General features: G+C 36.0%; 1 protein-coding gene across 3 annotated transcripts in view; it reads right to left on the bottom strand.

Annotated features, from left to right (window-relative positions):
• The window catches only part of NDUFAF5 (NADH:ubiquinone oxidoreductase complex assembly factor 5), a 32,980-nt gene that overhangs the window by 14,177 nt on the left and 4,231 nt on the right, over positions 1-14,572 (bottom strand). For all 3 annotated transcript variants that reach the window (XR_009497666.1, XM_059897778.1, XM_059897779.1), the window contains exons 3-8: positions 13,425-13,488; positions 11,776-11,823; positions 10,352-10,455; positions 7,421-7,460; positions 4,460-4,657; positions 453-513 (exon numbers count right to left, since the gene is read on the bottom strand). Coding sequence is in view for 2 of the 3 variants with exons in the window: in XM_059897778.1 (XP_059753761.1) it covers positions 453-513; positions 4,460-4,657; positions 7,421-7,460; positions 10,352-10,455; positions 11,776-11,823; positions 13,425-13,488 (515 nt within the window). In the remaining variant the exon portion in view is untranslated. The remainder of the gene's footprint in view (positions 1-452; positions 514-4,459; positions 4,658-7,420; positions 7,461-10,351; positions 10,456-11,775; positions 11,824-13,424; positions 13,489-14,572) is intronic.

The raw sequence follows: 14,572 nt of genomic DNA, 5'->3' as shown, positions 1-14,572 counted from the left end.
CAGGGAGATGAGCTCGGTGCTTTGTGACCACCTAGAGGGATGCGAAAGGGAGGGTGGGAGGGAGACGCAAGAGGGAGGGGTTATGGGGATATATGTATATGTATAGCTGATTCACTTTGTTATACAGCAGAAACTAATACAACACTGTAAAGCAATTATACTCCAATAAAGATGTTAAAAAAAAAAAAAGAAAGTCTTGCCAGCCTTTCACAGGCAGTCACAGCTCTAAGTTCCTCTACTTCACAGCACTTACCACAATTCTAGTTTAACATTTATCTTTGTGGCAGCTGCCTCATGTCAGCCTCACCCATTTTACAGTATAAACTCCATGAAGACAGTCCGCTTTCTCCTCACCCAGTGTATCTCTAGTGCTTGGCCCCAGTGCTTGCCATAGTCAGCCCTCAAAATACGACTCTCATATGGAGTCTAAAAAATTCTTTAAAGTGTCTTACCTTGTAAATCTTCCATCAATTCAAACATTCCAGGATAGTTAACTTGAATTTCATCAGTGTCCTATTCAAAAAGAAAGACAAATCCTTTAGCATTCATTAACAAAAATCCAGATTAGAAAAGAGGTTGTAGAGATTGCCCAGACCAATCTCTCACGGTAAGCAGGAATCTTCTTTACAGTATTCTTCACAGATGTCATCTGGCTTACACTTGATTTACAAAGATTTCAAATTGCAGAATAAGTGCTTGCCATTCTAACAGTAATCTTTCTATAACTCCATCAACTGGTTCTAATTCTCTCCTTGGGATTAACATAGAATAAAGTCTATTCTGTACTCTGCAAACAATTACCCTTTTCTTCAAGTCTTTGAAAACTCTTCCAGGACACTATAATTTTTTTAGGGGAAGGGGTTAGGCTTCTAAACAAAATTTATAGATCCTTACATGCGCTGACTTCATTTTTCTCTACATAGTCAATATCAATCTCACTCTCTCTCAAAATGTGACACCCAGAACCAAGCCAAAAAGGGTCATCTCCCAAGATGCTTACATTCTACTCCCAGTGATGCAGCAATACTACACGGACTAGTTTAGGAAAGGGCACGTGGTTGGCACATACACAGTTTATTTCTCAAGTGAACTGCTGAGCAATGATACCCCACTCTTTCTGAAGTTTGATACAGGGGTTCACTGGTGGTACAGAGGCAGAGACCACTGATGCTCCCCAAACATCCAGGTACTTACTCCTTGACACTTCAGAACCCCAGACATTTCTCCTGGCAAAAGAAAAGTGAGGTGGAGGCAAGGTAATAAAGAGCTAGTGAGCCTTTTCCAGGCCGTCTCTGCTGCAGTGACCTTAACGGATATAAGGCCGAGATGGCACAACTACAGGATGGAGAGGAGCTGCCCAACCAGCATGGCTGTGATGTGATAAAAACTCTGTGTTAACCACTCAGATGTAGGAGTTTGTCTACATTGGAAACTAGCCCTGAATATAGGACACTTTTTTTTCAAGTTTGCTATCAAAATGCTGCACGTATCTCAAACTTCATCTTATTGGCACTAACCACTTTTGAAGTATCTAGATCTTTTTGTATTCTGTACATTTATCTAATATGTTAACTACACCTCCCAATTTTGGACTTCAATGTTGCACAGAATCAAGTACAAAACCCTAAGGAACACTTAACAAAAACATCCATTCTAATTCCTAAAGAAATGTAAAACAAAATGACCAATTACTATTTTTTTTTAACATTAGAGATACAAAACAAAAGTATAAGCAGCGGATTAACATACACTGTCGATGAGGCATGCCAATTAATGCTACCTTATGGAGAGTAATTTTACTCTGTCAAAACTTGGAATGCATAGATTCTTTGACTAGGCAATGCCATTGCTAGAAACTGATCTGACAGATTATGTAAAAGAAAATTCATTGCAGCATTTTTTGAAAGAGTATTAAAAAAACAAACAACAAACTGGAAACAATTTAAATGTCCATTAACAGAGAGCAAGTTAAATAAAGTATATCTATTCAATGAAATACTATACAGCTGTCAAAAAAGAATGTGGTAGATGTATGTTTGTAGGGGAGGATCTCCAAGATATGTTATTGACTGGGGGAAAAAAAAGAGTGCATATAGAAAAAAGCAAAAGAGTATATATTGTTGCATATGTACATTTAAGTGATATAACTGTACTCCAGTCTGTGAGGAAAAAGTGTTCTGAAAGGATATACAAGACAGTTAACCAAAGTCATCCTTGTAGAAAGGAATGGGGTGTCAGAAGGCAGAAGGAGACTTCTGTTCATTTTGGACCCACTCTCTTACTCTCTCTATACATGGTTTGTGGTTTTTTTCATTTTTTAAAAAAACATATGCATGGATCAGGTTGTATGTGCACTTTTTAATAAGACCATCTCTGGATAGTCCCTTCTATATATTTTTCTACATTGGGAAATTATTTTTAAAAAGAGATTCTAAGATTAAAAATAAAATTCCTTCCAGGCTAATGCCTAACCATTAAACAATATCCTTTGAAAACAATTCAACGAAAGCAACTAAAAGCACCATCTCCTTCTCAGTCAAAAGAGTACCACAATAGCCTTGTCAAAGGTCTTATTCAAATTAAGATGTGGACCATACTTGCAGTTTTCTTCTAATATACTAGTCTGGAAACTATTCTAAAAGGAAATGAGCTTCATTTAGAATGCCAACTAACTCTAAAAATAATTCACTAAGAGGGTCATATAAATGTAAATATAATTACATGATATTAATTTAACTTGATTTCACTTTAAAAATAAAAATCCATTGCTGTATAAAAGTAATATATCTAATGTTGTACGAAACATAAACCTGTATAATTGATTATATAAAAGCTTTCTTGCATGGGAGTTTTAGAAAATGAATTAGGATGCAATGTTAATACAGCACTTCAGAGACAATGTATATGTCTCAAGGAACAAATTTCTATAGATTTTATATATTAAATTAGCAACTAATTTTACAAACTATAGAGAAGATTATACAGCAATATTTTTGCATTATATTAATGTTTGAGTCATTCTGCTCAATTTTGGAGAAGTATATGGAAGGTATTCTGAATTATTTGAATTCCCAATTAACAGAAATGTAGGCTTTGAAATGTTATACTGTCAGGTTAAACATTTTTAGTAGAAATCTTTCTAGAACACACAACTCATTTTACAACCATAGAAAACTGCAAGTGGTTAACATAATTTAACTTTCTTTTGATGACTCAGTAGACGTCTCATCTTTTTCCTAATGGGCAATGACTTTTGAGTCCCTTAATACTGCTGACTAACCTGTTTGACTGGGCACGAGTTCTTCAACATCACTCCGTGAGGGCTGTCGTCAGTTCCCAGTCTCTGTCTCTTCCCTTCCCTGGAAGGGAAACCCCTTCCCAAGATCAGAGGACCTGCTGGTCTACGCCCCTTGCTTTCTATCAAAGCACGGAAGGATATGACAAGCCATTTTCGGTAGGTTAATTTTATGAAATATACTCACACTACATCTCCTTAAAAAGTTACTTTAAGTTTATAGTCTCTAATTATGCAATGAGAAGCTTTCTTCATTAAAAAAATTCCTATTTCTTCTAATCAGGTTTAGAGATGTTTTTAGGCCTGAGGGGTTTGGAAAATCATGACAAGTCCATTCTCTGGAAGGCAGTAATGACATCTTTTAGAATGACTTTGTTGCTGAAGGAGGTTTGAAGGGGGAATCACTGTCCGGATGCGTCCCTGAGGGAAGCCTTGGCCTGGAAAGTGTTAGGAGTAGAGAGAGGAGGAGAGAGGAAGGCAGGAACTAGTACTTATTGAGCATTTATTGTGAAGGTCCAGGTACTTTACACCCTTTAAATTATTTAATCCTAATGGCCACCTGTGGTGAGTAACATTTGCATTTTTTTAAAAAAATGAATGCTCAGAGAGGTGAAGTAAATCCCCCAAATTCCCCTAGCTAGTAAAGGGGCAAGGTAAGGATCCAAATTATACTGTCAGACACCAGCACCCTGCACCATCACTGCACCATGGTGACTCCTTGTTTCTTCATCGCTGACGGTCTCGGGTCCTCTTCCCAGATCTCTCCAGCCCTGATGGTGTACAGCCCCCTGTCCTCCCTTCTCTACCTGGATCTAACCCTGGGTCTCGTGAATGCACGCTCTCATTTCTGCCTCACACGGCACCACTTCACTTGAGGGCTGGTGGTAGAGGCAATGCTGTGAATGCTCCCGTACACCCCCTTCCCTCCTCCTCTGGGATGCTCTAACTCTCATGTCACACCTGACTCTGGATTTGAAGATTGTGATGGAGTAGCATGTCTTAGAAAACAGCCTCCTTGTTAACTGAGGTACATTCTTTGTTTGAGTGACTTATTCAGGTAATGTATAAAAAATTTTACATTCCTACCTTTATCAAGATAAAAAGAGAGAGCGATCATTTCTGAACTGTGTAATTAATGGGTTACTCAATTCTCTTGATAGTTACCACCGTCAGCGTATTAAAGCCGGCTCTCCCGAGCAGATGTCCTAGGTCATTGACAGCAGTGAAAGGAGAGATGTGTGGAGAAAATCCTCCTTCCCTTTCTGTTTCCGCTAACTGTAATGAACACCGGAGTTCATAGAGAGTGTCACCTCCAAACACTGCACCAATAAACACTCCATCTGGTTTTAAAACATAATGAATCTGTAATAAATATAAACAACAAAACTATTCAAAATTTGACATATAAAAATATTAAAAGGATATATGGTATCTAGATCAATATTTTATGATTACCATTCTTACTTTGTCAAATTAATAACCAGATAATTTAATAAATAACACTTAGACAACCAACTGTCAGAAAGGCATTGCAGTATAATATTGTTGTGAAGATAGACATTTACTGATAGTGTTAATATCTATAAAATATTTTATATGTTTTCAATTTCTTATAATAGACAAAACTGACTCTTATAATCAGTAAAATATTGAAAGAAAAAAATTTTAAAGTGTGGTAGAGTACAAAAATCACCATCCTCCCTGTATCTGTGACCTCTGAAACGCTGCTCTGCAACAACCCCCATTAATGGATGGAGCCTACATCCCCCTCCTGGAATCTGGGCTAGCCTTGTGACTTGCACTGACCAAAAGAATTCAGAGCAAGTTGACAGTGTGTCAGTGTCAAGCCGAGGTCTCAATGGCCTTGCTGCTTCCACCTGCTCTCTAGGAGCCCCGCCTGGCCACCACGTTGTGAACAAGCCTGAGCTGGCCTGGTGAAGGATTAGAGGAAGAGGAGCAGAGTTCAGCCAGGAGTCCCAGCTGAAGCCATTCGACAGCTCCAAGACAATCCACTGGCAGATCAGACACACGGGTGAGCCAAGCCAGACCCAGAAGAATTTCCTAAGTCCAGCTCAAATCCCTAATTCACAAAATTGTGAGCTAATTATTTTTAGAACAAAAAGTTGAGGTGGCTTATTATGCAGAAAAAGCTGATTTACAGAGAAACCATTATGATTCACAACATTAATCTAGCAACATTTTAGTTAAAATATTAATATATTAATCCAGTAACATACAGAATTAAGAAGTAACCAACTTATTTTTCAGCTTTAAAACAAAAACCAGTTTTAACTGATAACTTGAGCAAAATAGCAGCCAGAATGAATTCCAGAATCATAAGTGTTTACTCAATGACTCTTAGAACTACAATCTTTAACTAGTTTTGACTCTGACTATTCTCAACAACGAGGAACATTACAGGACAAGGTGGATTCTGAAGTACATCAGAACCCAAATCACAGGAGGCTCTTCTAATTCAAGTATGCATCTTGAATTTATATTTAATATATTATGAAGCAATTACAAAACAGTATATAAGCAAACCGACTGTAAAATCTTTCGGTTTTTTTCTTCTGCCCCTTTAGTGTTACTTCTTTCTCTTGCCACCAAACTCTAATATAACGTACCTAGAATTTAGTCCTCAGCTCTCTTCAGCTTCTCTCCACCACAGAGGGCTTATCAGTTCCCATGGATTTCACAAGGATCACTTTCCAATCTCTACCTTGAGCTTCCCAGAACTCTAAACTTGTCTTTAGCTGCCTGTGCGCCATGAACATCTGTCTCTTGGTAAACTTACTCCCTCCCCTTCCCCAGTACATCCAACACACACACAACACTTTTTCTCAAACCAACTCCCTTTTCCAAATGCCGTATTTCTGTTAATTACCATTTTCTATTCCCTTTATCTGATCACTACCATTCTTTCCCCTACTTTTACTAATTATTCTCCAGGCATCTAGACTCAAAACTTTAAGGCAAGCTTTGACTCCTGACTCTTTTTGATCTTCAGCTCTAACCAGCCACCAAACTGTTGATTCTTACTTTGCAGAGTCCTAAATACCTTTCTCTTCTTTTTAACTCCTACCATTGCCACATAGGTTTAGTGTATCTCATGCCTGGGCACTGAAACAGTCTCTCTTCCATGTAACCAACTTCCAGTATCAGTTTTCTAATCAGCAAAATGAAGCTATCCTGCAGAGTTATTTAACACATATATAAAACAGAGCACAGTGATTGGCTAACAGTATATGCTTAAGATATGGTAGTTAGTATCCTGCCTACCAGCTTTTTAATCATGTCACTTTCCTCTTCAAAATTCTCCAGTGGCTCTGAATTGCCTTAAGAAAAAACTCCTAATTCCTTAATCTGTCACCTGAGTCTTACTAAATCTGGTCCCAATATTCCTCATCTACACCCTGGCACTATACTAATTCTCCATCCAACAGGCTTCCTCTTTGCCCTTTCAGGCTCCTGAGTCTCTTACACCTCCCCTCTATCCCGGGATTCTGCCTTCCTGGAGTGTATTCCCACTCCAAATCTGACCTACCCTTTGAGGCCCTGTTCAAGAAATTCCTTCCTCTTAAAGCTTTCCTAGGCCACTCCAAGCCACAGTGATCTTCCCTCCTCTGAACACGATGCTTTTTACCCACCCTTCACCTGTTTGTTGATCAATATCAACCAAGAAGCGTTTACTAGCATTGCCTAAGTATAAGGCATGGGAGAGATACAAACACTGTAGGAACAAATACGTTCTCACCCACGAAAAATTTATAGGCAATTCAGGAAGAAAAGAAAGCACATAAGACACAGAAAATGTCTTATGATATCCGTACTATTTTGTACAAGTCTTAAATATTTATGAAAACTTTAGTAACATCTCCATAATTAGATTTCTTAATTCTCAGGGAACAGGGAGTCACTAATGTACTTCTTAATATGCCAAAGGGCACCAAGTGTATCTGGCCGACAGAAGATAATCAATTTTTTATTTGCTTCCGTTTCCAATTGTCAAAAATATAAAATGGAAAACATCTATAAGTTTCTGTGTAAAAACAGAAACAACTATAAGTTGCTAATAATAAGCAAAATAACACAGGCTATTAGAATCAACACTAAGATTTTTACCTGTTCAAGTGCTCTAGGAAGGTCATTCACCCAGTGCAAACTAAAATATAAAACACACATTTGTTTTAGCTTAATGTGTATAATTAATTAGTACTAGCAGCACTAGTATAATGATAAGCCACAAAAAAGGTGTAAATTTTGATGTTCGAAATTGCATATCAAAATTCACTGATTGTTTTCATACAAGTTTTAAAATAAAAAATATTCCTAGGGAATTACCTTCCTTCCGTTGCAGGAGAAAATGTGACAGTATATCACTTTCCTGATATGATTATCTCTCCAATTAGTCTTCAATGAATAAAGTAAAAGTCAACTTTTCTAAAGCATACATACAAATGGCCAACAGGTATATGAAAAGATGCTCAACAACACTAATAGTTAGGGAAATGCAAATCAAAACCACAATGAGATGTTACCTTATACCTATCAGGATGTCCATTAACAAAAAGAGATGACAAAGGCTGGTGAGGATGTGGAGAAAAGAGAGCCCTTGTGCATTGTTGGTGGGAACGTAAACTGGAACAGCTGCTATGGAAACCAGTATGAAGGTTCCTCAAAAAATTAAAAATTGAACTACCATATGATCCAGCAATCCCACATCTAGATATTTATCTGAAGGAAGTAAAGTCATTATCTTGAAGAGATATCTGTATTCCCATGTTCATAGCAGTATTATTCACAGTAGCCAAGGTATGGAAACAATCCAAGTGTCCATTAAGAGATGAATGGATAAAAAAGATGTGTACACACACACACACACACACACACACACAGAGGGATATTATCCACCCATAAAAAAGAAGGAAATCCTGCCTTTTGGGTCAACATGGATGGACCTTGAGGGCATTATGCTAAGTGAAATAAGCAAGACGAAGGAAGAAAAATACTGTATGTTCTCACTTATATGCAGAATCTAAAAAAGCCAAACACATAGAAACAGAGTAGAATGGTGGCTGCCAGGGGCAGAGGGAAACAGGGAGATGTTCATCAAAGGATACACACTCCCAGCTTTAAGATAAACAAGATTTGGGGATCTAATACGCAGCATGGTGACTATAATTAACAACACTGTATTATATAATTGAAGGTTTGTAAGAGAGTAAATCTTAAATGTTATCACCACATACATACACAAAAAATTGCAATTATGTGAAGGGATGAAAATTGTTAACTAACCTTATTGTGGTAATCATTTTGCAATATATATATGTATCTGATCATCATATGGTATACCTTAAACTTACGTATGTTATATATAAATAATATCTCAATAAAGCTGGGGAAAAAAATTAAGTAAAAATCATCCCTATCTGGCATCTCATTTAAACAGTGCTATTCTGAGAAATTATTTGAAGTAGTAAAAATAAGGACCTGATGACATATTCAAGGAAGTTCACCAATTAAATCAAACAATTAAGCTAGATATATATAGAATTCTAAGTCCTACTTTCGTGGGGTGAGGGGGGGAAGCCACTTCATCAGACCTATAATTTTCCCAAGGCAAACAGTATTACTCATCAAAAATAACTCAATGAGTTTTCTGATAAATAATATTCCATATTTTTTAAGACTATAAAAAAGAATAAATAAACTCAAAGTTCTATATACTTAAAAGTTAATTTTAGAAATGTCTTGCATTGTCTTTGGACTCTATTTGACCCTCTCCCAGAGTGTGGTGTCGTATAACCACAAGACTCAGTCTCTGTAGAGTATGGTCACACTTTCCTGGTAGAGCTGGCATCCTCTTAGCTGAATTCTAGGACAGCACCAAAGACCCATTTCAAACCATAATATGTTAAGCTCACATTTATCTTTCATAATGTTTTCTAACAATTATTTGATACTTTAAAAATTAAGGTCATATTATAAACTCTATCATACTTATGGGGAAACTGAAAGTGACAGAATTACAGTAGTTACTTGCAAATAGCAAGCACATGAGCTAAAGTTAAAACTCAGATTCTGACTCTCTGCCCAGGGCTCTTTCCCTTAGACCAAGGCTCTGTAATGTTTTCCATTTCACAATAGAATCTGAATACTTTTCTAAGTTTGTTCAGCACACCTCAAAAAGCAGAGAAAAAATTACAAACTCACTAAAGAAAACAGCAAGGGTGACCAACTCTCCCAGTTTGCCTGGAACTGAGGGGTTTCCTGAGACACAGGCCTTTTAGTGCTAACACTGGTAAAGTCTTGGGCAAACCATAATGACAGGTCACCCTAAAAACAGCCATTAAAAGGGCTGAACTGAGCATGTTGAATCTTTGAAAAAAAATCTGACTATACTAATAAGGAGAAATAAGGCACCACATAGAATATTTTATTTTCTCTATTAGATGCTGAGGTCTTTGAGGACAGGATTCCTGTCTGAATTCATTTTTCAATTCCCCAAAGCATCGAGCTCAGTGCCTTGTACATTATAATCTATTCAACAAACATTTATAATATATGTTTTTGTAATAAATGTGGAGGGACATGGTAGGAAGCACAAAGGGAAAAAGTAACCTTGAGGACTACGTTTCTGTGTAGAAGAATTAAAGTTAAAGGAAATACGAGCTTTTCCTTATTTGCCAGAATGAGTTTATAAGGGTGCTCTAACATCTGAATATTGGAGCCAGTATACTGTTTCAAACTCTTGCCCCATCAACATGTAACTAGGTTACGTCAGCGAGGAAAACCCTTCTAACACAGATGAACTTTAGCAAATTAAGGAAAGTTGGGGAGGAAAAAAATTTGAGGTACTATATCACTTATCTCCACTAGGGAGCATATAATCCATAATTCTTTAGTAGAGAAAACTGGTTTGTGACTTAAAATAAGTTATTAAGAATTTACTCTGTTATCTATTTTTTTTACCTTATAATATTAAAACTTTATAGCATAAATTATCTATTTTTAACATATATTTTTTAAAAGCACAAATGGATTACCAACCTTAAACTGCTAACCACCAGATCAAATGTATTTTCTCTGAAGGGAAGAAATTCTTCATCAGCTAAAACACTGACAGTAGGAATTTCCATTTCTAAGGCATTTTTCTAAAAGTTAAAAAATAGAAGTTCAAAAACACATTTATATAACATCTTAATTATTAACTCAATCATTGTTTGTTAAACTTAAGTCAATGTTATATTTACTTGGTAGTTTCTAGTCCTTCCAAAAAATAAAAATTAAAAAAATTAAAAAGTTTCAGTGGAATAATTGAAGCCAGAAAACTGCTAGATGAAAATATGGGTGAACACTTTTATACTCTTAGATGAAAATGCCTAAGTAAACGTGACTCAAAAACCAGAAATTGTAAAGATTGATATACTTGATGATAAACTAATCAAAAACTTCTAAAAAGCAATAAACAATGTAAACAGTATATTTGGGAAAATATTTTTTAAATATATGCAGAAAAACTAATATCCCTAAAAAGCAAGTTCTTACAAACCACCTAGAATAAGAATATGTCAAGGTTAAAGTAGATAAAGGACTAAGGTACAGGCACATCATAAAAATTACTTACAAAATTCACAAATTGAAAAAAACCAATAGCCAAATACCAATAGTCAAAGACATCAAGAGCTCTTTGGCTACTCTAGTAATCAAAGAAATGCAAATAAAAACAATGAAATTCTACTTGCTGCCTATTACATTGACAAAGACAAAATAAATGGCCCAGTGTTGCCAAAGAGAAGGAGAAAAGAGTGCTTTCATTTAATTCTGTTCTTCAGTCTTTCTAAGGGCAGTCTGGAGATGTATATTAAAAATGTAAAGCTGAACATCAATGAATCCATACATTCCACTATTAGGAATTTATTCCCTGGGAGAAAATAAATCAAAATTGCTTTATATAAGGATGTTCATCACAGTGTTGGTTACTGAGATACTAGAAATACAACTGTCCTTCAATAGAAATTTAGCTAAATAAATCGTGGAATATTCATATGCTGGAATACTATATAGCTGTATAAATAGGTGTGTGTGTGTGTATATATATATATATAGATATATATAGATATATATATATATACATATATATACCATTCATTGATATAAAAGAATGGTTTTCTATGAAAAATATGGCATGTTAGCATAATAATGTTTGTATAAAACAGTGTTGGGGAGATATTATATGCCCACAAGGTGGAGACCAAAATGTCACCAGTGGTTGCCTCTGAGTGGTGGGACTAAGGGTGATTTTTCCTTCCTCCATTATACCTCCTGTACTGTTTTACTTTCCTTTATGTGTGTTACATTTATAATCAGGAAAAAACAGTAAATTTCATTTTGAAGGAAATAAAAATAAAGAAGTAAAGAACTAAAAACCAAACCAGGAGATCAGAAACCAATAGTATTAAAAAGCTACCTACCAAAGCATTTTCTGCAATGTCTGTTTGGAAAAACTTTCCAACAGTTTCCTGAAACAGAACAAAGTTGATCAGATAATACAAAAACAAAAAAAACCAGTTAACAAATCAAACAAAACAACTGTTGAAATTACTAAAGGAAAAAGTGATAATTACAGATTAATTTTCAGCTTTTTAAGGGTATTTTTCTACATGTAATTAGTATGGTACACAAATACTTTTAATAACACATAATAAGTTACATAGAATTAAATATATGCAGTCAACCCTACATGTAATATATTTAACAATATTTAATAAAATGGAGAACACACGTATGAATAATCAGCATCCTTAATTTACTCCACTGGGTTAAGGCTATGTGTTAACTTTTTCATGGCATAATATGCTGACAGCTAGTCCCCACTCTTGTACCACAGAAGATCCCTCCTGCATACCATCCCCAAATTAATCTTTCTTAAACATCACTGTATCACACCCTACAGCTTTCTACCTCCACCTTCCCTCCTGCTATGCCCTTACTTCCAATGCCTATGAAACACCAATCCAGATTCTTTCAAATCCCAGGTCAGATTCTGTGCCCTTTCAGAAGCTTTTGATCAAATGAAACCCTACTGATTTTCCTTTCCCTTGACTCCTGTTGCAGTTTAATGACTGTACCATTTCCATGGCGTTTACTATTATCAATAACAGTATTTGGAGAGGCTCATACACACCCCTCCTCCTGCCTTGGCTCAAGTGTACTTTTTTTCTAAGTAGATTTGATATAGAAATCCCACTTTAATCTGTGTCCAGCAGAGTGTGCTACATAGAGAGGCTAAAACAATTAATAAATGTTTTTTGGTCTGAATTACAAATTGAAAAATAAAATGGTATAAGCATTAATAAAGGCTACTTATATTTCATCACACACAAGACTGCTAACCAACTGATGAAATGAATATTTTTCATAGATAAAATATTAGCTTACTCACAACTTCCAAATGAATGTCAATGTGATTTTTATTGTGAATTATTAAAAATATTTGAACAGGGACTTCCCTGGTGGCGCAGTGGTTAAGAATCCGCCTGCCAAAGCAGGCGACATGGGTTCAAGCCCTGCTCTGGGAAGATCCCACATGCCGCAGAGCAACTAAGCCCATGCACCACAACTACGGAGCCTGTGCTCTAGAGCCTGCGAGCCACAACTGCTGGGCCCGTGCGCCTACAGCCGTGCTCCACAACAAGAGAAGCCACTGCAATAAGAAGCTCGCGCAACACAACGAAGACTAGCCCCCGCTCACCGCAAGTAGAGAAAGCCCGCATGCGGCAACGAAGACCCAAAGCAGCCAAAAAAATAAAAAAATAAATACATTTATAAAAAATATTTGAACAATGTGGTAATAAAGTACAATGTATCTTACATAGACTTAAACTATCAGTAGGAACACAGTATAAAATGGATTCAAAGAAAAGAAAAAATCATTTAAGAAAAAACTACTTAGGAATAGACACAAAACAACCACTGGTTCCATCACTTTAAAAAAAATAAAGAAATAAGCAATTCTGATATAATCAAAATCTAAATATGATACAAATTGATTAGGAAAGCCTTTCCTTAAAAGTAGCCAATTTTATTTCTCAAAGTAAATTAAGTCATCAAATAAATATACCTTATTCAAATGTTGTGCTATGTAACCTCTTCCACAACCGACATCCAAAGCAAGGGGGAAATCTCTGAAAAACAGACACAGAAGTCATATTTGTCTATAATAATACAGTCCATAAATAATTATTAAAAACTAATTTTCTTAAGTAGAAACATTTTAGTGAACATAGCTTTCAAAAAAGTTATATCATCTGCCTTTGCTGCCTTGCCTCACAAGGTGCATCCATCAGAGAACATACCAGACACGGCAAGTCTATCTGGCCTAGCCACTCACAGCACCTCACAACCAATAGCTTTCCATAAGGTTGCTCCATGATGTGGATGTGAAGAATTGATTTAGTGGGGGGTATTTTAATTTGCTAATATACCCAGATAAAGAATGAAAAGAAGTTAATGTAAATGAACATGAAAATATTTGGCATACCTATCAGGAACTTACTACTTATCCCTACTTCTCTAATTTGTGATGACTTAGAAATCATGTGAAATACCATGAAGTAGAACATGATAAACTAAAAACCAAACAAAATATCAACTAAATAACAGCTAACTTTTACTTAAATCTTACCAGGTTCAAAGCAGTGTGCTAAGTATGCAGAGTTAAGTAAGTCAATCCAAGGTCACTCAACTAATAAGCAGCAGTCAGAACTTGAATTCAGTCAGTTTGAATCCTGAACCAGAACTATTATCCCCTATGCAATGCTGTCTCCTCCAAATATATGTCATACTAAATCAGTTTACACATCCAATTGTGGGTCATAGGTTTAAGAAAAATTTGTGACAAAAATTTTTTAAATTTTATCCACTAATAACATTTTTCCTATTGGAAGCAAGAGTTCCTTTTCAATTTCTGTTAAAAACCTATGTCAAAAATATAGAACACCAGTACACAGCTGGAGAACCACTGGTGAGAGAACCATTTATTTACCTAATGTCCTCAATCTTGATTGTGAACACAGGCAGTGTGGCCTGGGGAAGCATACAGCCTTTGCAATCACAAAGACACGAGTTAGAATTCTGGGCCTGCAATTTACTGGCTCTGTGACCACAGACAAGTGATTTAATCTTGCTGGATCTCAGTTTCCCCATCTATAAAATGGAAAAGTTACTACCTTCCTCAGGGTTGGTATGAGAATTTTATGAAACAGTGCA

This window comes from Balaenoptera ricei, chromosome 15, assembly GCF_028023285.1.
Source record: "Balaenoptera ricei isolate mBalRic1 chromosome 15, mBalRic1.hap2, whole genome shotgun sequence".
Lineage (NCBI taxonomy): Eukaryota > Metazoa > Chordata > Mammalia > Artiodactyla > Balaenopteridae > Balaenoptera > Balaenoptera ricei.
The sequence above is the reverse complement of the archived record's forward strand: the minus strand, read 5'-3'. Positions and strand labels throughout refer to the sequence as shown.